The sequence below is a fragment of the Mastigoproctus giganteus genome, chromosome 2 (assembly GCF_048544385.1).
Source record: "Mastigoproctus giganteus isolate SK-2022 chromosome 2, ASM4854438v1, whole genome shotgun sequence".
NCBI classification, from domain to species: Eukaryota; Metazoa; Arthropoda; class Arachnida; order Uropygi; family Thelyphonidae; genus Mastigoproctus; species Mastigoproctus giganteus.
The window spans coordinates 19,234,704-19,261,259 of NC_143576.1; the positions used below are offsets into that span (position 1 = coordinate 19,234,704).

Here is a 26,556-nt window from a genome sequence, read left to right on the forward strand (position 1 = left end):
ATTTAATAGCAGCTCTTTTATCAAAAGTACTGGTAGAGTGCAATGAAGGAAAGTAACCTTTTTTTTATTTTTCATATTTTATAGACTAACTCCTACTAATTTCGCTTGGTCACACCAGACACTGCTCCTGCCTCCCCATGACAGGGCCAGTAACCTTGGCAGAAAAGTTCATCTGCCAAGGGCTAAAAGGAGCCAACACGGAACAAAATATGTTTCCATCTTTAGAGCCGACAAGCTGTCTGTTAGAGACAGAATCTGTCACAACCAATCCCTTGGTGACAGACTTACCAGCATTCTTAATAATGCACTCACTATCAGAACAGCCTCTCAGTAAGCTATCCCTCTTTCTATTTCAAAAACACATGGAAAGTATTGCAGGATCTCCCAAGACAGTTAAGAGACTGCAATCAGGGGACTTACTTGTTGAAACTCTAAACTGCAGGCATTCTGAAAAACTGCTAAAAATAACAAATTTTGCTGGTATTCCAGTGAAAGTAACTCCACATGCAACTCTAAATACAGCAAAGGGCGTAATATCTAGTTGGGACCTGATAAATGCAACTGAGGAAGAAATTAAAGAAGAGCTTCAGGAACAAAATGTGATTGCTGTAAAATGAATTATGATCAAAAGAGACAATATTCTCACACTTACCAGAAATATCATTCTCACCTTTAACAGTCCAAACAGGATATCTACTTTGCTGCACTCGTCCTTTCATACCCAATCTGTTGAGATGTTATAAATGCCAAAAGTATGGCCAATCTCAAACAACATGCAGAGGGAACACAGTTTGTCCCAAATGTGGATCCTCCGATCACATTCAAAGTGATTGTGTGGCGAAAGAAATGATCTGTCCCAACTGCAAAGGCAACCATCTTGCCTACTCTAAGACATGTGAGAGATGGAAACGGAGAAAAAAATTGTGAAATTTAAAGTTAAAAACAAAGTTAGTTATCAAGGAGCAAGAAAATTAATTGTATCCATTATACCTAAACCTACCTATGCCAATGCAGCAAAAAAATATTAAACAATTACCACTCAAACTGATATTATGGTTCCATCAAACATATCAATCTCCGACTGGGCTCAAGCTGTCCTCTCACAGCAACATTCCAATCCCCTTAAGCACTTAGACCAAGCAAGTAGTACACCTCTCACAATACTAGGGAAATGTCCACCTCCGCCAGTGATTGCTGCTACTTCAAATAATCCTAGTTCAACTTCAAAAAAGATTATTCAGGACACATCGATGGATGCAGAGTACTCATCCAAACAGTAAGATCCAATTCTGGAAATATTTGCAGAAGAAGAAATGGACACCGGTCGTGCCCTATCTTTCCAAAAAGAGACAAACCGAAGCCTGAATGACATAAGACGGCCACAACAGGTACAGCTTCTAAATTCAAGTAATGCCTTATATTTTGCAGTGGAATTGCAGAGGCTTTCGTGGCAACATTGACAACATTCAATACTTAATTAACTGCTACTCTCCAGTTGGTTTCTGCCTGCAAGAAACCTATTTAACTCCTCAAATCTCCGTTTCCATAAAAAACTACTCAATCTATAGAACGAGATTGGAATACATCCAATTCTGCTCGTGGTGGTGTAGCTATTTTGATTAGCTCAAAGATTCCAGCTAAGCAAATCACTCTCCAAACCCAAATCAAAGCTGTTGCTGTGTGTCTGATTACTCAGATTGCTTTAACATTAGTCTCAGTTTATCTCCCACCAAATCATACTTACTCTTATAATGACCATGAAGAACTTTTAATACAGCTACCCTCCCCTATCTGCCTGCTAGAGGATTTCAGTGGCCATCACCCTTTATGGCGATCATCTAAATTAGACAGACACGGCCGAATGATTGAAACTTAACTGGAAAAACAAAACCTCACTCTTCTTAATAGTGGCTAGCCACCCATATACAGTTACCTACTGGACAGACTTCTGCAATTGACTTATCAATCTGCTCCCCGATAATGTTTTCAGTCATGCAATGGTCCACTTTGGATAATCCCATGGGCAGCAATCATTTTCCAATTGTTTGTAATCTGATGACTACACAACCACCATTAGACCAGCCTTGCAGGAAATGGAAATTCTGTAAAGCTAATTGGGACAAATTTCAGTCAGCAATCACTCTGGACAAAAAAATTATACAACTACAGCCCATAGATGACGTTTATTTGCAGCTAAAAGCTCAATTCCATTTTCAAATTCCCAGACTCAATACATTTCAATTATTGGTGGAATGAGAAATGCACAAAAGCGAAAAAAGAAAAAAATAAGCATGGAATTTTTTTATTTCTTTGCTTTGTAAAAAGGATAGGTGGAACAGGACCAGGGTATGTCTGCCAGGGGCAAAGGTTGATGATGTTGTAGAGCGGATATCATCTTTTAAGGGCACAAAAGGTGATATAGTTGTACACGTTGGCACTAATGATATTAAGAGTAGGAGACCGGCGGAATTACTTAACAAGTACAGGTCACCGTTGAAAAAAAAAGCCGTGAATTAGGGTTGAATTTGAAAGTGTCTGCAATTCTGCCCAGACACGATAGGAGGGAGTATATGATGAGAGTTTTTTTGATCAATTCGGCCCTGGAAAGATTGTGCAAGGCTCCAGGGGTAGAATTTTTTTCAGCCTGGTCTGTACTTGTTAACAGGAGAGACTGCTTCTACAGGGATGGGATACACTTAAATAGAAAGGGTGCAAGAATGTTTGCTGATGCTATTGAGGCAGTATTAGGTGGGTCGGAAAACTGTTAGATTGGGGGGATACAAGGACTAATAGATTAACAGTAGCCAATGGCAAAGGTGAAAGTGATTCTTGCACTGCTTCTATTGGAATGAGCTGCAGCCTGGAAAATAAGATGCAGGATATTTCAGAGACTGCTGGGAATCATTGGAGTACAAATAAACACATAGGTTGTGTTAGGGTAGCTAAGAAAAAGAACAGGTGCATGTATACTTGCGTGTACACCAATGCTAGGAGTTTAGTAAATAAATTTGAGGTATTACTCAAAACATCAAAGGCAGATATTGTGGGGATTTCAGAGACGTGGTGTCACACAGATATAAGGAATGCAGAACTGGAATTTGGGGAGTACAATGTCTACAGAAAGGATAGACAGGATAGGAAGGGAGGAGGGGTTATGCTATTAGTTAAGAAATACATAAAATCCAAGGAAGTGAAGCCAGTCGACATTGCTGGACAGTGCAGTGTCGAGTCACTTTGGTGTGACATAATCATTGGGAGATCAAAATTGAGAGTAGGAGTGTGCTATAGGCCTAATGACTCTGATGAATATAATAAGAAACTATACGGGGAAATAGAGTGGGCCAGTAAATCAGAGAGTCTTATAACGGGGGATTTTAATTTCCCAGATATTGACTGGAATTTGTGATTTGGTCACTCACACACTAGCAAGGCGTTTGTGGATTTATTGGACGATTGTTTTCTACATCAGCATGTTTGGGAGGCAACTAGAGGGAGTAATACTCTTGATTTGATTATCAGTAGTGATTCTTCATGCATTAAGAATCTGCAGATAAAGGAACCGCTAGGTTGCAGTGATCACAGTGTGCTGAAGTGGGATTTACTCAAAGAGGTAACTACAATTAGGGGTAAAGGGAAGGGTTATTGCTTTCGTAAAGGCAACTACGATGGACTGAGACAGTATTTAAATTCTATACAGTGGGACCAACTGATGATGTTACCAACAGAAAATTCAAAATGGGAAGCATTCAAAGAATTTATCTTGGAAGCTACTAGGCTTTACATACCAACTAAGAAATATTGTTCAAGGTTTAGGCCTAAGTGTCAGATGAACTAATGAGACATATGGCAGAGAAGAAAAATGCATGGGATACATACAAATTAACATGTGACACAGAAGCCTATGATAGATACAAGTTGATCTGTAACCAAGTTACAAAGGACGTTAGGCAGGCGAAGGCAGATTACGAGAAATTTTTGGCAAGGGATGCAAAGAAAAACAGCAAAGAGTTCTTTACTTATGTAAACTCTATGAAGTACTTTGCATTTGTCAAAGTTAAACTTCAGTTGCCACTTCTCAGCCTATCTGCCTAACTTTTCTAGATCCTGTTGCAGTAGCATACTGTCTTTACTGTCATTAACAACCCTGTAAATCTTTGTATCATCTGCAAACTTGGATATTAAGTCTTATATACCTTCATTGTCCATTTATTACCATTCTCTGCAGTCTCCCACTCAATCATCCCTTTATCTATTTCAGCAACTTACCCTCAATGCCATACCACTCCAATATGTTCAGCAGTCTTCCATGTGCAACAGTATCAAAAGCTTTCCTGAAATTCAAGTATATGATATCAAAATTATTTTTTGCATCCAGTTCTTTCGTAACCACATCGTAGTATCCAATCAAATTGGGCAGACATGACTTCCCCTTAACAAACCCATGCTGTGTCTGAACTATTACTGCTGTCTTGTCTAGGTGATCCTGTATCACCTCTTTAACCAGTGACTCCATTATCATTATTTTTCCCGGAACAGAAGTTAAACTAACAGGTCTATAATTATTTGTGTCACCCTTTGAACCCCCTTTGTGAATTGGGGATACATTTGCACATCTCCAGTCCATGGGGACCTCCCCTGACTCCAAGAATGCTCTCATAATTATGGCTAAGGGTTTACTTACTTCCCTTGCTGCCTACTTCATTATAACTGTATAGATTCCATCTGCCCCAGGTGACTTTTTTATCTTTAACTACAACAATTTCCCCTCCACTTCGCTATCAGTTATTACAAAATCACTTAGCTCCCTGTTAGATTTCGAAAAACGTCTGGCATTCCCCTCATTGAATAACTCCTTATGTGTGAATGTAGATGCAAAATACTCATTCAGTTTATCGGCTACTTGAGCAGAATCATCAATAGTCGAACCATCTATGCTAAGTGGACCAATCTGATTCATCCCCTTCCTTCTAGAGTTTACATAAGTAAAGAACTCTTTGCTGTTTTTCTTTGGGTCCTTTGCCTAAGATTTTTCATAATCAGCCTTCGCCTGCCTAACCACCTTTGTGACTTGATTGCAGATTAGCTTATATCTGTCGTAGGGTTCTGTGTCGCCTGATAATTTATATACATCCCATACATTTTTCTTCTCTGCCACGAGTCTCGTTAATTCATCTGAGATTCATTTAGGCCTAAACCTTGAACAGTATTTCTTAGTTGGAATGAAAAGCCTAGTATCCTCAGGCGCCTCCGTAGCCAGGTGGGCAGGAGCAGCAGTACGTAGCACATGCTTCTTGATTAGATCGGGGTTCGAGCCCGTGAACACCAAATGCGGAAAGGTCAGGGAACGACCACCGCATATCCCTGGAGTAATATGGCCTTAGCTGCTAATGCTCCTAAAAAAAAAAAACAAATAACCAACCTAGTAGCCTCCAAGATTAGGTCCCTGAAGGCTTCGAATTTAGAATTCAATGTTGGTAACGTCATCAGTTGATCCCACTGTATAGAATTTAAAAACAGTCTGAGACCCCCTGTCTCAGACAGTTTCACCTTTACGAAAGTGAAACCTTTCCTTTACCCTTGATGGTAGTTACATCTTTAAGCAAATCCCACATCAGTAGTACATTATGATCACTGTCACCCAGTGGCTCCTTTATCTGCAAATTCTTAATGCATGAAGAATCACTACTGATAATCAGATCAAGAGTATTACTCCCTCTAGTTGCCTCCCAAACATGCTGCTGTAGAAAACAGTCATCCAATAAATCCACAAAAGCCATGCTAGTGTGAGAGTGACCAACCCACAAATTCCAGTCAATATCTGGGAAATTAAAATCCCCCATTATAAGACTCTCTGATTTACTGGCCCACTCTATTTCCCTATATGGTTGTTTATTATACTCATCAAAGTCATTAGGCCTATAACACATTCCTACTCTCAATTTTGTTTTCCCAGTGCTTATGTCACACCAAACTGACTCAAAATTGCATCGTCCACCAACATCAATTGGATGCACTTCCTTAGATTTTATGTATTTCTTAACTAATAGCATAACCCCTCCTCCCTTCCTGTCCTGTCTGTCATTTCTGTACACATTGTACTCCCCAAATTCCAATTCAGCACTGCTTATATCTGTGTGACACCATGTCCCTGATACCCCAACATTACCTATCTGCCTTTGATGTCTTGATCAGCACTTCAAATTCATCAATTTTATTTACTAGATGTAAAGTTTTATTTACTTACTGATGTAAAGGCTAGATGAGTGGGAATCCGACAGTAAACCGTTCATTACTATGTCTATGAACAGACTAAACATACGATTCACACATCCTGATGCCCTGCTATATCAATAATATTACATTGGTTATGAGTTTTATGACTTCTAAACTTGTCAATATACGTAAAAAATTTTTATTGTGCATAAAAAAAATATATATATATATTCAGCACAAAAAAAATTTTGCACAGACTACAAGGTTTAAGGACTGGTTCAGGAAACTCAGGAAATGTTAGAAACAAGTTTGTATGAACAGGCTGAATCCCACCACTAGATCTCATCCACCCCAGACACGTTATTCATGTTTAGCCTCAGCAAACTCTCTTCCACCTTCCTCATAGTTATCACAAAAATCATTATCCATCCCCATGTCAGAATTTGATATACAGGGTCGTTAAAATAAAAGTATCCCTATGTAGAAGGCTCTGGAGCGAGTTCTAAGGCTTGTCCTGAAGAGAAATTTGGACAACAGATTCAATAAAGAATTCGCTTGCCATTTATTGGGAAAAAAAAAATTAGTTACAAAATTTATCACTGTATGGCACGTAACTATCTTAGTTATGATTATGCAAATAACTTACGTTATTTGCATAATCGTAAGTTATTGCTCAGTGCCACTACTCAGCTCTACTGTACTGTATAAAAGCAAAGCAGTCTCTTCAAAATCATACAGTAGATGTTTGCCTGCACTACAGCAGCAATGCCAACAACGTTGCAAGAAAAGGTGCCATTATTGCAGCTGCAGCTATCAGAGAATTTCGGCGTCAGAAGCACATAAGGTGTGGACCTATGACTGTTTGTGCTGTCTACAAAATGATTGTGAAATTTGAAGTGACAGGACATCTTGGTGTTCAATCAGGTAGAGGTCAAAAACGAGTGGACTCCTCTCATGTTGAAGATGTGGCTATGGCTGTCGTGGATTTATCAAGTCAATCTCCATGTGGCAGCGCAAGTGTGCCAGCTGTTTCTCGTGAAGTGGACATGCCATATTCCACTGTAAGACTAGTAACGCGTCTGGTGTTGCGGTTCTATCCTTACACGATGCACAAGCTATAGCTGCTAAAGCATGGTGATGTAGATATTCATTTCACATACACACTTCAGGTTCTGGTGCGAATGACAGCGGATATCACTTGGCCATGGAACATCCTTTGGAGTGATGAAGCCCACTTCTGCTTAAATGGACAAGTGAATATGCACAACTGTCACATTTGGGCAACAGAAAACCCTCGAGTTATCCAAGAGGTCCCGTTGCATTCTCCAAAAGTGACAGTGTGGTGTGGATTTACGGCCACATTCATGATTGGGCCATATTTTTTTGAACAGGTAACACCAACTGGACCCTGCATCTGTTCCGTCACTGGACAGCAATATTATGAAATGTTGGAAAATTTTTTTGCAATACCAGAGTGGCAACAATGTGGGTGCCTTCAGAATGCCATATTCATGCAATATGGTGCGCCACCCCACATCAACCGTTGTGTCCAAAGATTGCTAAGGCAACACTTTACAGATGAATGGGTCATCAGCCATTGTTTCCAGACATCTTGGCCACCCTGATCACTGGACCTCGCCCCATGCAACTTCTGGTTGTGGGGTTTTTTGAAGAACCAGGTGCATCAGGAAGGATGTCAAACTCTGGCAGATCTGAAAGACAGCATTAGACATCATGTGCTGGCTATTCCAATTGACAATTGACATAGGCGCCTCCGTAGCCAGGTGGGAAGGAGCAGCAGCAGTGTGTAGCACATGCCTCTTGATTAGACCGGGGTTCGAGCCCGTCACCACCAAATACGGAGGATGCGGAAAAGGTCAGAGAATGACCACCGCATATTCCCGGAGCAATATGGCCTTAGTTGCTAATGCTCCTAAAAATCAAAATAACAAACAAACCAATTGACATTTTGCATTCTGCTGTAGAAAATGCTGTACTTCGAATGGAAACTGTTGTTGACCAAAATGGAGGACACATTGAACAATTGTAGCACTGTTCAAGTGATCTATATTGCCACAGCACCATATAGTGACAAATTTTGTAACTATTTTTTTTTCCCCCAATAAATGGTGAGCACATTGTTTATTGTACCTGTTGTCCAAATTTCTCTTCAGTGCCAGCCTTAGAACTTGCTCCAGAGCCTTCTACATAGGGACACTTTAATTTTAACAACCCTGTACTTCTGGCATCTACATCCCTAAAAAATTTCTTATGTGCAAATATATATGAAAAATATTTACATCTTAGTGATATTAACACATTGGTCCCTATAGTAAAGTTATATTTCATATGGACACGACAGTATTCATTATATTTGTTCTCTACCATTCCTTTGTTTTTTACTTTCTTCTGTCCCACTCTTCTTTTTGTTTGAATGTTTTCTTGACCACCACTAAGTTTATCATTATGTTTTTAATTTATTCTATTATTTTTGTGTTAATTAATCATCTGATTTTAATTAGTTATCTTAAATCAATTTATTACAATGCTAACATAAATATTTGCATTTGGTTTAGACCTGCCAAATGCCTTGGTTGAAGTTTAAAATTGCATTTTCAAGATTCAAGAGAATCTTGAAAATGCTTAGAGAGGATAGCATAGTGTGGCATACTTCATAATTTTGATTTCTATTCAAGATTTTTGATCTGCTTTGGAAGTCACATAGGGACAATCATTGACATTTTATGGGATAATAGGCAATAACCGAAATACAATCCTTTGAAGGTAGTGCTTGGGAGTTCTCAGTTCCTATTTATTATAAAGGGCAATCATTCGTCATTGTATGCAAGAAAAGTACATTCCCTTACGACTCTACCTCATCAAAGCAAAGGCTCGTGCCATTTTTGAGGATCTTAAGATGAAGAGTGATGATACTGAAACCACCTTTGTAGCAAGTCATGGTTGGTTCTGTAAGAGAAGCAGATGGTGAGGCTGGCAAAAAATTCAAGGGCAAATTGGATGAGATTATAAGAAGTGGTTGCTATTTGCTGCAAGACTAGCCTATCTTGGGAAAAAATGCCTAGGAGGACATATTTCTATTGAAGAAAAGTCGATGTCTTGGTTTAAACTGCCAAAGACAGGGTAACGCTCTTAGTGGTGGATAACATAGCAGGTTATAAACTTAAACCTTTAGTGGTTTATCATTCAGGAAACCTGCAGGCATTGACAAGGACTCACTTTGTACACTTCAGGGCTAACTCAAAGTCCTAGGTGTCTGTCTTTGTCCTTTATTATTGTGTTCACTATTGATACTGACAAATCTAAATTCTGCACAATACTTGTTAATGTTTGACCATTTTCATACATCCTTATTATTTTAATTTTCTGATCCAAATCGATTGCTTTCCTTTTCTTGGTATATTTACTAGTACCACTGTCACTTATTCTCTTAGGCGGCACCATGATAAAGGTCAAGATGAAATTTTTTGTAAAGAACTTCACAGGGTTAAGTTACACTGTCACATCTTATGACATGATGATATTTTGCCATGAATTTGTTGAAAATGGTAGTAAAAGATTAATTTCAACTTCACCAAAATAACCCGACATGTATAGGAAATATTACATACAAAATGCAAATAAAAGCTCCCACTTCGCTCTCAAACAAAACTCCAATCCAAAAAGAAAGGATGTAGAGATAAAAGGCTAGAATGTAATTCTCCAAAGAAATAGCCAATGGGACACAGTCCACATGGCTTGAACATTGTGGGGGTTTCTCTGAAGTGCTTTGCCATAGTTCACCTGTCTCAAACATGTTTTCGAATATTTGTTCAGAATTTTTAAAGCAGAAAATGAACTATTAACTCTAGTTATTTACCTAGATTCTAGTTATGGCGCAGGTTATTATCCAACATAATCTGTAAACAAAAATAAAAATTATACTTATTGTTCCTTCATTTCTCTCTTAAAAATTATACAGAAAGTATCTTTACAATACTTTCTGTATAAATCTTTACAATCAGGGTGGCCAAGCGTCCCAATATGGCAGGGATTGTCCCGATTTAGAATTTCAAGTCCCGCTTCCTGATAATACCATCATTTGTCAGGATAAGAGAAGATAAAGCTATTAATTTTATGTATTTTTAATTAATTCTTACTGGAATCTAACAGATGTGTTAAAAATTAATTCTAATAAACAGAGAAAAATCACAATTGAGAAATCTTTTTCTCTTTGTTGTTTTAAATTAAATGTACAACGTATTAATTTGAAGTAATGAAGAAAAGAAAATGCATGTTGATAAAAAATGGGTGCAATTTTTCTTAAAATTTCTGGAGGCAAATAATTTGTCTCAAATTGTAAGCTCATATTAAGCATTTCACATTCAAATGCTTCATCAGAAAGAGTTTTCAGCTTGATGAAAACTGCTTGGCGGAAAGAGAGAAACCGTCTTTTATTAGAAAATTTAGGAGCCGAACTTATGGTGAAAGAAAACTATAACATGTCCTGTTCAGAATTTAAAAACTTTGTTTACAATTTTACCAAAAAAATTGATGTAAGTCCGAAGTTATGTAACTCGGGCTTATGTAAGTCGGGGACTAACTGTAATGGGTAGATTAATGTTATCTTTCATAATTTCACTGTTTTTTATTTGCGAATTGTTTTTCATAGCATAGAAAAAAGAAGGATTTTGTCATACTGGATTTCATATTATATTAGGCTATGCAATGATACATATTTTATACTTAGTTTTCATATTATTATATGCTTATTACTTACAGAAATTCCTCTTTTAGTTATTTTCATGTATATATTCATACAAACTATTTTATCCCAGGGGCTCACATCTGGTGATTATGGGCTTGGCACACCCAGGATCCTGAGCTGGATATCATCATTCTTCTCTTCCTTGGTGATTCCCTTTTATCTCTCTCTCTCTCTCTCTCTCTCAGAGTAACTCAGAAATTTTAACAAATAGATATTTATTTAGAGTATACCCAGTATAAAATAAAATAAAATAAAATAAAATATTTCAGTAGCTTTCGGAACTCGTGTCCCTTTATCAACTGACAAATTTGAATACATTACAAGCAAAGTGTGGCACGTTACTCATTCGTCATTGTTGTAGCACGGACGTGTGCTGCCTTGCGCCAGTGATCATCCATCAATAAAACGGTTGTCTCCAGGATTGGATGTATACGCATGCCTTTCTGGCGATTTAATGCCTTAGGGTTGTTCATTATGTTTAGTGACTCTAGCCATAGGCGGTGGCGAAAGTGTCGCGCGTGGTCCACTATCTCAAAGTCGCGCTTGGGGTCAAGATCGTGGTTGGTAGCCCAAAAATGTTCTGCAAGCGCGGACTGGTCAGTTTCGGCAAGCCGGATTGCTCTGTCGTGTTCCGTGAGGCGATCCTGGAGACGTCTCGATGTCTCACCTACGTAGCAACTGTTACAGGCCCTACAGGTGATACGGTACACTACATTGCTGCGTAAGACAGGTGTGACAGGGGTCTTCACACTGGAGACAAGTGAACGTAGGTTCCTACCTGGTAATTGTACACATTTGATGTTGTAACTTCTCAGGATCTTCGAGATACGTCCTGACACTCCTGGATAGCACGGAATGTAGGCGGATGATATGCCGACTTGCTTCGGAGGTCTTGGGTTGGAAGTAAGTTCTTGTGCCTGTAACAAGCATCTGTTTAGTACATGGGATGGATAACCGCATCTGGTTAGGTCCGCCTTCACACGGGAGATCTCGTTACGTCTAATTGTGTCCATGTACTAAACAGATGCTTGTTACAGGCACAAGAACTTACTTCCAACCCAAGACCTCCGAAGCAAGTCGGCATATCATCCGCCTACATTCCGTACTATCCAGGAGTGTCAGGACGTATCTCGAAGATCCTGAGAAGTTACAACATCAAATGTGTACAATTACCAGGTAGGAACCTACGTTCACTTGTCTCCAGTGTGAAGACCCCTGTCACACCTGTCTTACGCAGCAATGTAGTGTACCGTATCACCTGTAGGGCCTGTAACAGTTGCTACGTAGGTGAGACATCGAGACGTCTCCAGGATCGCCTCACGGAACACGACAGAGCAATTCGGCTTGCCGAAACTGACCAGTCCGCGCTTGCAGAACATTTTTGGGCTACCAACCACGATCTTGACCCCAAGCGCGACTTTGAGATAGTGGACCACGCGCGACACTTTCGCCACCGCCTATGGCTAGAGTCACTAAACATAATGAACAACCCTAAGGCATTAAATCGCCAGAAAGGCATGCGTATACATCCAATCCTGGAGACAACCGTTTTATTGATGGATGATCACTGGCGCAAGGCAGCACACGTCCGTGCTACAACAATGACGAATGAGTAACGTGCCACACTTTGCTTGTAATGTATTCAAATTTGTCAGTTGATAAAGGGACACGAGTTCCGAAAGCTACTGAAATATTTTATTTTATTTTATTTTATTTTATACTGGGTATACTCTAAATAAATATCTATTTGTTAAACTATGGACCCCAGTACTCCAGGCCCATTTGTCACTATTCAGAAATTTTTTTTTTTGGCTGGTGCAGCATAAGCCTCAGGCATCCTTGCACCATATGCTAATAATAATAAAAAATAATAATATACACTCAGTGATCACTGAATTATGACCATTTGCCTAATACTGTGTTGAGCCACTGTTTGCATGGATAATAGCAGCTATTTGCCTAGACACTGACTTCACTATTTATCTGATGATGCCCATAGGGATCTGCAGCCATGTTGCCTGCAAGGCTTTCCGTGTCAGAATAGATGATGGTTGCATGTACATACACCTCACTTTCTGTTCCAAAACATCCCACAGGTGTTCATTTGGATTGAGGTCAGGCAAATTTGAAGGCCAACCAAGATGAGTGATATCTTCACTGTATTCCTCGAACAACTTGTGCACACTGTGGGCCTGATCACATGGCACATCTTCATCTTGGAAGATCCTACTTCTGCTCGGGAAAAAATGCAACATGGCGGGGTGCACATGGTCTCCTAAGACTTTACCAATGAAACATTGGTCCCCCGTGCACTGGGGGGATCCTAGTTCTTGCCAGTAAAACATGCCCTGTATTAGGCAACCGCCACCACCACCACCACCACCTGCTTGAACAGTGGGCACCAAGGATCATGGGTCCATGGACTCTCGTTGCTTAGCCTGTTGCACCAGTTAATTGGACTCATCCGACCAGCACACTTGTTTCCAATCCTCCAGTATCCAATCAGCATGTTGTGCATCACACCATTAGCTGTTGATGATAATCAGCAGTGAGCTGAGGGTATCTCCTGGGTTGTCTGCTGTGAAATCTCTTACACATGAGTGTGTGGCACATTATAATTTGTGATATTGTTCTTGCAATCCATATATTGTATTGCAATGTCAACCCCCTCGACGTGGGCATCTGTACGTGGTGAGGAGACCTCCCAGTGACGCTGCTGGACTTCCAGACTACCATCACTGGGATCTAATGACCATACCTTGGTTCCAGGGTTACATCTTTGGAATCCGGCGTGTGCAGCCGTGGACCGCGACCCGTGGATTTCGGAAAGGGGGATCCTAGTGCAACCACCAGGGTCCCAGCCTTAATACACCACTTTGGCCCCGGCTTCGACAAGACGGGTGGTCCCGGACCGGCCCGACTGGGGTCAATTGGCGGGTAGTTCTTACTGCTAGGGTCAACTGCGTTCCAATAATTCTCCCTCCCTTTGGTCCTAGGACGGGATCAAGGCTTATTGGAAACGTGGGTATGGTGCCTCTAAGCTAACTTGGCGTCCCATTCGTGTACGCAGTACCTGCTAGTTCACGAGTGGGCGTCCCCTCATAGGGCTCCGTGGTAGGTGAGGTACTTAGGGCATCGGAAATTTTTCTCTTACTCCTATAAGTAATTTAAATCCTTCTTCTTCTGGGGTCCCAACAAGGCCCCTACCTAACCAAGATCATGATGCAGAAAACACCTCTGCAAAAAGAGCCAGGACTGAGGATACACCACCACCACCACCATCATCAGTGATACCGCTTTTCCTCATTCTCCATTCCACCGGAGAGCAGTCAATTGAAAAGATGTCACCCTTCTTTATCCAGAAAGGATTAGAGGGGTTGGCAGGGTCACCTAAATCTGAAAAAAGACTGCATTCTGGTGACCTTTTGGTCGAAGCTTCTACCACAAAACAAGCGGCAAAAATCATAAACATAGGGGGAATACCTATCATCGCAACCCCCCACAAAACTCTGAATTCTTCACGAGGTGTTATATCAGAGTGGGACCTTCTTCATGTTTATGAAGAAGAGATCTGCTCTGAATTAAAAGACCAAGGAGTGACAGCGGTTAAGAGAATATCGATATGCAAGGATGGGAATCTCGTCCCTACCCGAGTTCTTATCCTCATGTTTAACACCCCACGGCCTTCAAGTTCCATCAAGGCAGGCTATCTAAACTGCCCAGTGAGGATTTATATCCCAAACCTACTGCGTTGTTTTAAATGCCAAAAATACGGCCACTCACAAACATCTTGTCATGGTAACCCTGCCTGTGCTCGATGTGGTGTTAAAGATCACGAGAGCAAGGAATGTTCAGCTCCAAAACCGACCTGTGTTAACTGCCAAGGAGAGCACCCCGCCTACTCTAGAGCATGCCAGCGGTGGAAGGATGAAAAAGAAATACAAGAACTGAAAACAGAGCTGAATATCTCCAACCCAGAGGCCAGAAAACGTATCCAACCAATAAATAGCGGGAAACCTTCATATGCTGAGAAGGTTTCTGCTAAGTGCACTGTCGGGACACAAACTGAGATGACTATACCACCAAGAGAGTCATTCACTCCGATTGCATGCTATTTATTGAGTTCACAAAAGCCCACCAAAAAAACACAGTCAGCTGCCACTCCTATATCCGCACCTCCTAGTGCTCCGCCACTACCAAAACAATGTGGTAAAGAAAAGCTAAAAAGTTCGGAAGAGCCACCCATAACACCAGAAACAATGGATGTAGAGAATATGGAGGTACCGGAAAAATCAGTCTTGGAACTCTTTGCGGAGGAAGAAATGGACACGGGACAGCGTCCATTCTTCCCCAAAAAAGATAAATCCAAGATTGACAAAAGTAAGCCCTCAGCACCTCTGAAGCCGCCTGATGGACCCACCAAGCCAAAATAATGGCTAAATTCCTACAATGGAATTCTCGTAGATTCCGGTGAAATACTGATGACACCAAGGCCCTCCTGCAAAAGCACGAGCCAGTTTGCTTTTGCTTGCAGGAGACTTATCTAAAGGCAAACAATGATCCCAGAATGCATAACATCATAATTTTCCGTAAGGATAGAATTGCGGATGGTCCTGCTCATGGAGGAGTGGCTATCCTTGTGGGCAACCAGACCCCAGTTCAGCCTTTGCTAATTACAACTAGCATAGAAGCTGTTGCAATTTGCCTTACAGTGGGATTTTTATTAACGGTCTGCTCTATTTATTTGCCACCTGGGACTGACATCTCCCAGGAAGACCTTGATGATCTTGTAATGCAATTGCCTCCCCCTTTCTTACTTCTCGGGGATTTTAATGGACATAATACCCTGTGGGGTAGTGCTAACATCAATGGAAGGGGACGAGTCATAGAGTATATGCTAAATGACAATGACCTTTCCCTTTTAAATACTGGAACAAACGCCTTCTTCCACATGCCTACCCATACTTTTTCTGCCATTGATCTCTCTATCTGCTCCCCCTCTCTACTTCCTTCACTCAATTGGGAAGTGGAGGAAAACCCACACGGAAGTGATCACTTCCCTGTGATAACCTCTTTACACAGTGGGAGACCCTGTCTTCCCTTCAAGTTATCACGGTGGAAGATTGATCAGGCTGACTGGGCTGCCTTCCAACATCAGGCAAATTTTGACCTTAGTACCGTCAGTCAAGAGCATATCAATGATGCAGTAACGTACATCACAGAAATTATTGTCCAAGCAGCTGCGAATGCCGTTCCAAAAACATCTGGCCGGTTTCCACCATTTCCCAAACCCTGGTGGAATTCACGATGCACAACAGCAAAAAAGGCTCAAAACAAAGCGTGGGGGATATTTCGCCGATATCCTACCACGACCAACCTCATAGCCTTTAAACGCGCTCGAGCCAAAGCACGCTACATCTGCCGTCAGAGTCAAAAGGAATCGTGGATCCATTTTACTTCATCAATTACACAGTCCACTAGTACTAAGTTGGTCTGGGATAAAATCCGGAAAATGAAGGGAAAATATACATCCCACCCTTCTTCAATCCTAGATTATAATGGATGCACTATTGCAGATCCAACTGCAATAGCTAATTCTCTTGGGGAAACATTCTCTAACATTTCTGCAACATCTTCGTATTCCCCAGAGTTCCTGGTCCTGAAACATAAAATCGATAAACAAGCACTTAATTTTAAGTCTAAGAGCGACTATCCGTACAACAGGCCATTCACCATACAGGAACTGAAAAGAGCTCTTATTCTTTCCAAAGCAAGTGCTGTTGGACCAGACGGCATCCATTATGAAATGATTAAGCATCTTTCACCAAAATCTATGGTTTATCTGCTTATTCTATATAACAGAATCTTTATTGAAGGGCAGTTTCCGGATTCCTGGCGCAAGGCAATCGTTCTTGCCTTTGCTAAGCCAGGAAAGGATCCAAAGGTCACTACTAATTATCGTCCTGTTGCTCTGACTAGCTGTCTGTGCAAACTCCTGGGAGAATGGTTAATTTTCATTTAATATGGTATTTAGAATCAAATGACCTTCTCTCCAACATCCAGTGCGGCTTCCGAAGGAACCGGTCCACTTTGGACCATCTTATTAGACTGGAAACATCCATCCGGGATGCTCTCCTAAAACGCGTACACTTGGTGTCGTGTTCTTTGACATGGAGAAAGCATATGACACAACTTGGAGATTTGGCATCTTAAAAGATCTGCATAGCTTTGGTCTTAGAGGGCAACTCCCCATTTTTATTAAAAACTTTCTAGCTAATCGATCTTTCCAAGTTTGTGTGGGATCCTCACTCTCTCGTTCCCTTAGCCAAGAGGAGGGAGTACCACAAGGATCAGTTTTAAGTGTCACGCTTTTCGCCATCAAAGTAAATTCCATCACAGAACAACTTCCTCCAACCGTAAAGTGCCCTCTATGTTGATGACTTTAACATATTTTGTCGGTCATGCAACATGAGGGTTATTGAAAGACAACTGCAAAAAGCCATTGATCACCTTAATTCCTGGGCACTTGCTAATGGCTTCAGGTTCTCGCCGGAGAAGACCGTTTGCATACATTTTTGTCGTAAGCGTAATCTTCATCCTGAACCTGAATGAAGGCTTGGACAAAATGCTATTTAAGTAGCGGCGGACACAAAATTCTTGGGACTCGTATTTGACAAAAAGCTGACCTTCCTGGATCATATCCGTCAACTCCGCACAAAATGCACAAGTGGGCTGAATATTCTGCGCTCGCTTTCCTCTACATCTTGGGGTGCAGATCGATACACCCTACTACGCATATACCGTGCAATTGTACGATCCAGACTAGATTACGGGTCCCTGGTATACAATTCAGCCAGAGACAGTGTACTTCGTTGGCTGGATCCTGTCCATCATCTGGTTCTCTGTACCGCTATTGGAGCATATCGAACATCTCCTGTCCAGAGCTTATACGTCGAAGCAAACGAACTGCCGTTATCGCTTCGACGTAAGCAGTTGTATCTAAAGTACGCTTTAAAACTGAAATCCCTGCCAGACCATCCCACGTGGCCATTCGTTTTTGGGCCACGATGGGAAAATTTGTACAACACATGTAAGACTGCCAATCGCACTTTTGGTATTCGTCTCCAAGAGCTACTCAAAGAACTTAATATCAAGGTAGACAAGGTTGCCCAAACACCAAAGCAACCCCTTCCACCATGGCAGGCTCATGTTCCAACATGTGACTTGTCCCTTAGAAATTCGGGAAAGTTGGACACTCCATCATCTGTCTACCTGCAGCTTCATTCAGCACACCGAGCTGAACTTTCTGACTTCACGCCAGTTTACACAGATGGTTCGAAGTTGGAATCATATGTGGGATCTGCTGCTGCTGTCTTTACAGACAGCGCTACATCGGAGCAGATTCCCTCCGAATGCAGCATATTTACTGCAGAGCTGCACGCTATAGATTTAGCCTTGGATCACATTAGTAAATGCCAATACCAACAGTTCATTTTATATTCCGATTCTCTCAGCTTGTTACAGGCTTTTATATCTGTGAGATATAACCCTTATCCAGTTCTGTCTAGTATTCAGCAGAAGATTCATTTCCTCCATGAACGTGAATATGATATCCACTTCTGCTGGATTCCTAGCCATGTTGGGATTAGGGGATTTGATTTGATTTGATTTGGTAGTTGTTGGCGCATCGGCTTCTGTGGCCATATTGCACCTCCCAAGGTTTTTGCAGTACTTTGATCTAAGCCCGAGGCGGGAATCGAACCCGCGACCTTTGGGTTGCCGGGCAGGTACTTTACCCACTTGGCTAGCCCGGTCGGCGGATTAGGGGAAATGATTTGGCCGACACTGCAGCCAAATCAGCAATTCCGAATGATAACCGCTGCCTGTCAGTCCCCTATACAGACTACAGGCAAATAGTACATAAAAAGATACACTCCCAATGGCAGGATTCGTGGAATAGACGGACTGCGAATAAATTATATCGTATAAAGCCTGTAATCGAACTGTGGCAGTCTAGTCTGCACAGGAATCATAAGGAGGAAGTTGTTCTTGCCCGGACCCGCACAGGACATAGTCATTTGACTCATTCGTTTTTGCTGAGGGCCGATGACCTTCCTATGTGTGAGTTCTGTGGCACAATTTTATCGATAAGACACATTTTAGTTGACTGTCTAGATTTTAGTAATATCCGTTTTACCGCTTTTAATCATCTGACTGAGCCGTATACCCTTAGTCAGATTTTATCTGACAATGACCATGTGTCTGCTATTTTTAGCTTTTTGAAATCAGTAAACCATTTTACTCATATTTAAAAAATCTACTTTGTTAATGTTACTTGTTTACTGATATGTCTTTTACCATTTATACTTGTTTTTATTCTTTGACTTGGTGATCTAATTCGTTAGGCCACTAAAAATTTTATTTTTTAATGACCAGGTTTTGGTGCATTATAGCCTTATTTGCTAATGCACCAATAAAACCCAACAACAAACAAACAAAGCAACGTCGACTGTGGTACAGTGACCTGCCATAGATCCCGTACAATGTGCTGCACCATTCACTCTCCACAAACATCTTGACCTGTTCGACACCATTTTTTTGTATATGTTAACCTCACTGGCCCACAAAAAGAGAGGCAGTAAAAGAAGTAAGCAAACCTAAGCCATAATTATGAGAGCATCCTTGGATTCAGGGAAAGTCCCCGTGGAGTGTAGATGTGCAAATGTATCCCCAATTCACAAAGGGAGACTAAATGGTAACGCGAGTAATTAAAGATCTGTTAGCTAAACTTCTGTTCCAGGGAAAATAATGGAAACACTGGTTAAAGAAGTAATGCAGGTCCATCTAGACAGGAATGCAGTTAAATATAATTGGATAGATCCCATCCACCCCAAGTGCCTTTTTTATGTTTAACTTCAACAATTTCTCTTACACTTTCCTCTCAATTATCACAAAATCATTCAACTTCCTGTTAGTTTCATAAACTACACATCCTCCCCAAAGTATTATTCAGGGGTCAATGAAGAATAGTCCTTGAAGCTGTCACAGACATTCTCTCAGGTATAACAAGGTGGAATTGTTACCTGGGAGTCTAAAATGCTGATGGAACTGATATTCAGGCGACACTTTAGTAAATTGAACCGAATTCTGGTGAAGTCTGGTCGTTCTGTGATAATCATATCCTCTGCTTGCACCTTCATGATAGTGAGACTGTCAGTCACCCTGGGTATAACCCCTGTGTGCAAGTCCTGAAACGCAGCTAGTATACTAGAGGTGACAGCCCAGGAGTGAACCAGCGTAAAAAGAGGTAAAAGGTATGGTGTCCACAGAACATAGAGGTATGCCACCTATCTATGTTACCAAGCAATATTAGGTGGTAGATGACTCTCATCAACCAGTGCAATACCACCACTTTTCTTACTGGAGGCTTAAAGTAGTGGAACCCATATTTAGTCTCCAGAGCAATACTCTTGCTACCCTCCCCATCTCTTCCATCATGCAACATGACTGATGTCTTTGAGGTCATGATGGGCAATGTGGCGAGATCCAATCTTCCTTACATTTCAAGGGTACAGTGGTAAAACAACGTTTTTGCCACTAAATAGTCCACCAGCCCAAACCTATTGGTATTTCTCTAGGAGTCTTCTGGATCAGCTAATGTATAATCTCACTGCCCCTACTCTGCCAGATAGTAACTGGATGAGGTCCAAGTAGCGTGTATGTGAAGGGGGGGCATTGTCGAGGCCACATTATGTCAAGTAGAGGAGTATATTCTTGCCATGTGTATGCCGAAAATCTTTTACTTCATACAAGTCCTTCCCTATCTTTTCTTATTCGAGTTCTCAATGATACATATTTAATACATAAATATGTTGTTGTTATTAGGAGCATTAGGAACTAAGGCCATATTGCTCCGGGATATGTGGTGGTCATTCCCTGACCTTTCCGCATCCTCCGTATTTGGTGGTGATGGGCTCGAACCCCGGTCTAATCAAGAAGCATGTGCTACGCACTGCTGCTCCTTCCCACCTGGCTACGGAGACGCTCTTTTCTTACTACCGAATAACAAATTTAATTGCGAAAAGATCTAAACCTTCTCTAAAAACAATTCTTCGGTCATTTCAATATGTGATCTCAGTTCCAATCTCAATGATGTTCATTTCTACTTACAGTCTGCCAAACCCCACATACTTTTTCTACAGAATACCAATTATCTGGTGCACTATGGCCATAGATGCCAATGCACCTAAAAAATTCCCAAACAAACAACCAATTATCAGTTGATTTAACCACTACTCATCTCAGCTGTCCTAATTATATGTCTGCTCTGATATTCCCTGTCAGAGACAGTAATTTGGAATTTCCTCTTCTCAATCTTCTCTGGCTTAAAATCTCTCTACCCCAGTCTGTCAAATTCAACTGTTGCCTCTATCGTTCTCCCAACTCCACTAATCACTTGGAATTCTTTGACTTCCTTTCTTTGAAATTCACATTTTACAATTCAACTTACCGAACAGTGAGGTAATTTTCTGGATATTATCTTTAAAGTATCATTGTAACAAGGTGGGAATGCCACACACTAAATTTTGGTGGTAATTTGCAAGTATCATTAAGCAGAAGACATACTTGTACTCACGCTACATGTATAATGCTGAAATACTGCACACTTGACATCAGAATGACACTTATTTGTGATGTTCCTATTATGGCAACACTTCATTTAACCGAAACAAAGTATTTCAAATTGAATTTATTTACTACACTCCTAGAGTTATTGTGTATATAATAATAATTCTGTATATTTATGTTCTCTCTAATTAGCCTAACACATCCCATGTAACTGCAATTCTACAATTACTTTTGATTAAATACATAAGTTCTAGCAACCTTTGGGCAGTCATTATTCATTAACTTTCTATTATAGGTATACCTAGCAGTTACACAACCACTAAAGTTTTTCAAGCCGTTTATCAACATCAATTTCCTTAAACTGTCTCCCAGTGTTTTAATGATTCTTACTAAATAATTCTTTGTTTCCAAATTTTCACTACTGCTTGGCCCGAGAGCTGGGTACCACAAACTCATGTTTGGGCTTGGCTCTGGTACAAATAATCATAATGAATTATTATTTCAAACATCTCAGACTTTTTCGGGCTATTTTGTACATATATATATATTTTTAATTCTTTTTAGGTACAGTCACTCTCTGGCTTACGTAATACTCGACTTACGGAAATTCAACTTTACATAAGTTTTTGCCAGCAGGTGCAAACTTAAAAAAATCATGTAAACATATTTTGTATCCCGTAGGAATAAATGAAGCTATCTTGAAAATATCGTAATGTGAACCCAATAACACATTGTTTTTTTTTTTGTTGTTTTTTTTTTTTTTTGGTAATTCACTCCAAAACCTCTGAAGTTGAAATTTTTGCTATATAATTAAGCTATTTATCTCTCTAAAAGGTCATTTTTATAATGGAAATTGCACTACACTTTCATCGTTATCATATGTTCCGTTATAAGAAACAATTTTGAACGCTTTTGTGATATTTTTCTAAAACACATTTCTGGAGGTCACTACCATAAAACAATTTGCACTTTTTGGGCTTTTCTGTTAGTGCAATCAGTTATATTATTATTATTGCTCTTATATTATTTCTCCCTGATTGGGAGTTCCACCTCATGATGGGTATTGCTACCAAATACACATGGTTGTTGTTGTTATGTCTGGTGTTACTGTTGATCGAGGAACTCTCTGACTCTCTACAGGTGTTCAGGATTGCGACCTTCTGGAGTTCCTTATATGTGTTTGCTGGGAGACCTATTGCTGCTAGGCTGTTATGTAGGTTCTTTGGCATTATACCTGTGGTTGACATGATGATCAAATTATTATTATTATGATTATCATTATTAACCATATTGTGCAAGGAAGCCTGATGCCTATGCTGCACCAGGCAAAAAAAATTCCCAAGTTACCGTGAGAGAGAGAGAGAGAGAGAGAGAGAGAGAGAGAGAGAGAGAGAGAGAGAGAGAGAGAGAGAGAGAGAGAGAGAGAGAGAGATGAGTAGTAAACTCGATCTTATTGCATTTGTGATAATACTGATATCTGGAATTCTGTGGGTTTTTATGTTATGGTATTAGAGTGAAATGAGTTCCCCTTCACTGAAATCTTCAATTATGTAAAGAACATGCAGATGATACAAAGGTTGGCAGGGTTGTTGATGACAGCAATGGCAGTGTGCTACTGCAACAGGATCTAGATAATTTGGGCAGATGGGCTAAGAAGTGGCAACTGAAGTTTAACCTTGACAAATGCAAAGTACTGCATATGGGTAGAAATAACCCCAGAGAAATGTACCAACTGTGTGGTACTACACTTAAGGTGGTAGAAAATGAAAAAGACCTGGGAGTAATTGTGCAGTCAGATATGAAGTTTTCTGAGCAATGCAGATAGGTGCCAGGGCAGGTCATGGGGCTTTGTCAATGATATATAGGAATTTTGCTAGCAGGGAAAAGGAGGTGATTGTCCCTCTGTATAAGGCAATGGTCAGGCCACGCCTTGAGTACTGCGTACAGGTCTGGAGGCCTCATTTTAGGAAGGATGTAGATTTGCTTGAGCAGGTACAGAGAAGGGCAACAAGATTGGTGAGGGGAATGAAGGGATCCTCTTACCAAGAGAGGCTTAAGTTCTGCGAATTGCAGTGGCTGGAGACTAGGCACCTGTGTGGTGATCTGATTGAGGTGTATAAGGCCTTGAATGGGTTGAGCACACTGAATTCTGATGGGATCCTTCCACTTGTTCAGATTACAAACCTAAGGGGGCATAAATTCAAATTAAGAAAGGACAGATGTAGAATAGATGTGTGAAAATTTGCCTTTAGACAGCAGGTGGTTAATTGCTGGAACAAACTTCCATCTGTCATTGTGGAAGTTGATAGGTTGAATAAATTTAAGGAAGAACTGGACAGGCATTTGGAGGGAATTGTGTGATTTTTTTTTTTTTTTTTGGCTGATGCTGCATAAGCTCATACACTTGCTTTCTTGCATCACATGCCACTACTACTACTACTACATAAATAAATTATCAGAATCTTCTCTTCATTCCTATTTACTTATTACAATGGTGAAGGAAAAGGGACCAATGGAAAGTGCAAGTGTTGGCAGCGCTAGGAAACGAAACAAAATTGATTTAGAAATGAAGATGATTAATTAAGAAGTATGAAGCAGGACAAAGTTTGTCATCTATTGCACAGAATTAGGTCTCGCTGCTTCAACAGTAAATATTGTTTTAAGGGACAGTGCACGTATAAAAGAACATGTTAAAGGATCAATGTATTTAAGATCAACAGCGATCACAAAACAGCGTTCAGGTGCTATATCGAAGATGGAAAAGCTATTAATAATATGGATGGAAAATCAGATTCAGAAGAATGTGTCCCTGAGTCCAATGGCCATTCAAGCAAAAGCAAGAAGTTTTATGAAGATATTAAGGATAAGTTTGGTGAACCCCAAGCCAAATTCGTGGCAAGCAACATTTGGTTTAATAGGTTCAAGCATTGCGCTGGTTTCCAAAACATTAAAGTATGCAGTGAACTCGCCTGTGCCAATTCTGTTTGGTTGTTTGTTATTTGGTTTTTAGGAGCATTTGCAACTAAGGCCATATTGCTCCGGTTATATGTGGTGGTCATTCCCTGACCTTTCCGCATCCTCTGTATTCGTTGGTCACGGGCTCAAATCCCTGTCTAAATCAAGAAGTGTGTGCTATGCACTGCTGCTCCTGCTCACCTGGCTATGGAGGCGTTGCCAATTCTGCAGCTGCAGAGAAATTTTGTGATGTGTTGGAAAAAACCCACTCTAAATCTCCACAGCCCTCAACTTCCGCAGCGGCGTGCTTATCAGCTGGAGAGTTAATTCTGGGGCAACGATGCTCAAAAGGTAAAACTTGCTGACGTTATGCCTGTCTCCTCTCTCTTTTCGTAATTTTGTACACTTTTGTAATTTTTCCTGCACATGAGATAAAAAAATTGAATAAATAATTCTATTTATATGTTCGTCAAACATTTCTTTTTTGCTTCAATCAAATTTGTGACTGCTGCATAAGCATTTTGGAGAAATTCCGACTTACATAGAGTTCCGCAGAATGCTGTTTGTTATTTGGTTTTTAGGAGCATTAGCAACTAAGGGCATATTGCTCCGGGATATGCGGTGGTCATTCCCTGACCTTTCCGCATCTTCTGTATTTGGTGGTGACAGGCTTGAACCCCAGTCTAATCAAGAAACGTGTGCTACGCACTACTGCTCCTTCCCACCTGGCTACAGAGGTGCCCTTCCGCAGACTGCAACCCTTACATTAATCGGGGAGCGGTGGTCATGCGGTGGTCATTCCCTGACCTTTCCGCATCTTCTGTATTTGGTGGTGACAGGCTCGAACCCATACAGGCTCGAACCCATAGCCAGGTGGGAAGGAGCAGCAGTGCTACGCACTGCTGCTCCTTCCCACCTGGCTACGGAGGTGCCCTTCTGCAGACTGCAACCCTTACGTTAATCGGGGAGTGGCTATATTTAAATTATTAATTTTTGAAAAAAAATGTCTGTTGTCTGTTGACACTTTTAATTTACCAATAAGGCCCATTTCTTCAACATTTCCAAAATTCACCAAAATTTTTCCTTTTTTGTGGAAATGACTCGCCACCAGTGCAAGCTCCAAAAGAAATTTTAGTGCAGCCAGATTAGCAGTGCAAGAGTGTCAAACCAATTTAAGTAGTGAGACAGTGTTGACTATTTTATTTTCCCACAACAATTTGTAATAAAAAGTGTGTGAAGAGAAGGTGGCTGGTAGAGATGGATATCAATATTCGTTTTGGAATTATATTAAATATGGTAAATTGAAAATTTATACTACATTTTCTTCTTTTTATAATTAATATTAATAATTATTTTGGATAATTGTTGTTATATAATTATTAATACTGAAATTTGAATCTGAAAGTTTATTTTTTTATTATGAAACTTCAGAAACTAATACAAGTGATTTTATTTATATAAAAAGTTTCAGTCGGGCTGGGATAAAAATCAGTTCATGTGGGTCAGGTATGGGTAATGAATTTGAAAAACAAATTCAGGTTGGGCTGGGCTGGGCTGTCTAGACTTCAGGCTGGGTTGGATAAAAAGAAAAAAAGGTAGGCCCATGTAGACTTCTAGGAAATACTAACTAAATTTTCAATGTAATTACAGTTAAATTGTATGTCTAAATTTTATTGAGGTCCTTCCCTCCAAATGTATAGTTTTATACAAAATATATGAAACAAAAATGCATAGAATTATAAACTAAATGTATGCAAGAAATTACTTACTAGACTGATTTTCTAAAAATTCTTGAAATTTTGTCCGTTCATATTCGATAGAATGATGCTGTATATAAGGACGGAACTGCTGGATGGTGAAATTAACTAAATCCAGTTTCATAAGGCTTAGCATTTCCAATATTCCCCTATTAACATAAAAAAAAAAATTAGCCATAAAATAAACAAATAAAATTCCTTCTGTCATGTACAGGACTAGGAGGGGAAAGAAGAAAA

General features: G+C 40.3%; 1 protein-coding gene across 3 annotated transcripts in view; it reads right to left on the minus strand.

The window, feature by feature from the left end:
• LOC150089194 (T-complex protein 11-like protein 1) overlaps positions 1 to 26,556 on the minus strand; it is a 177,383-nt gene that overhangs the window by 47,843 nt on the left and 102,984 nt on the right. For all 3 annotated transcript variants that reach the window (XM_090388342.1, XM_090388351.1, XM_090388335.1), the window contains exon 6: positions 26,332 to 26,468. In XM_090388342.1, coding sequence (XP_090244468.1) covers positions 26,332 to 26,468 — 137 coding nt within the window. The remainder of the gene's footprint in view (positions 1 to 26,331; positions 26,469 to 26,556) is intronic.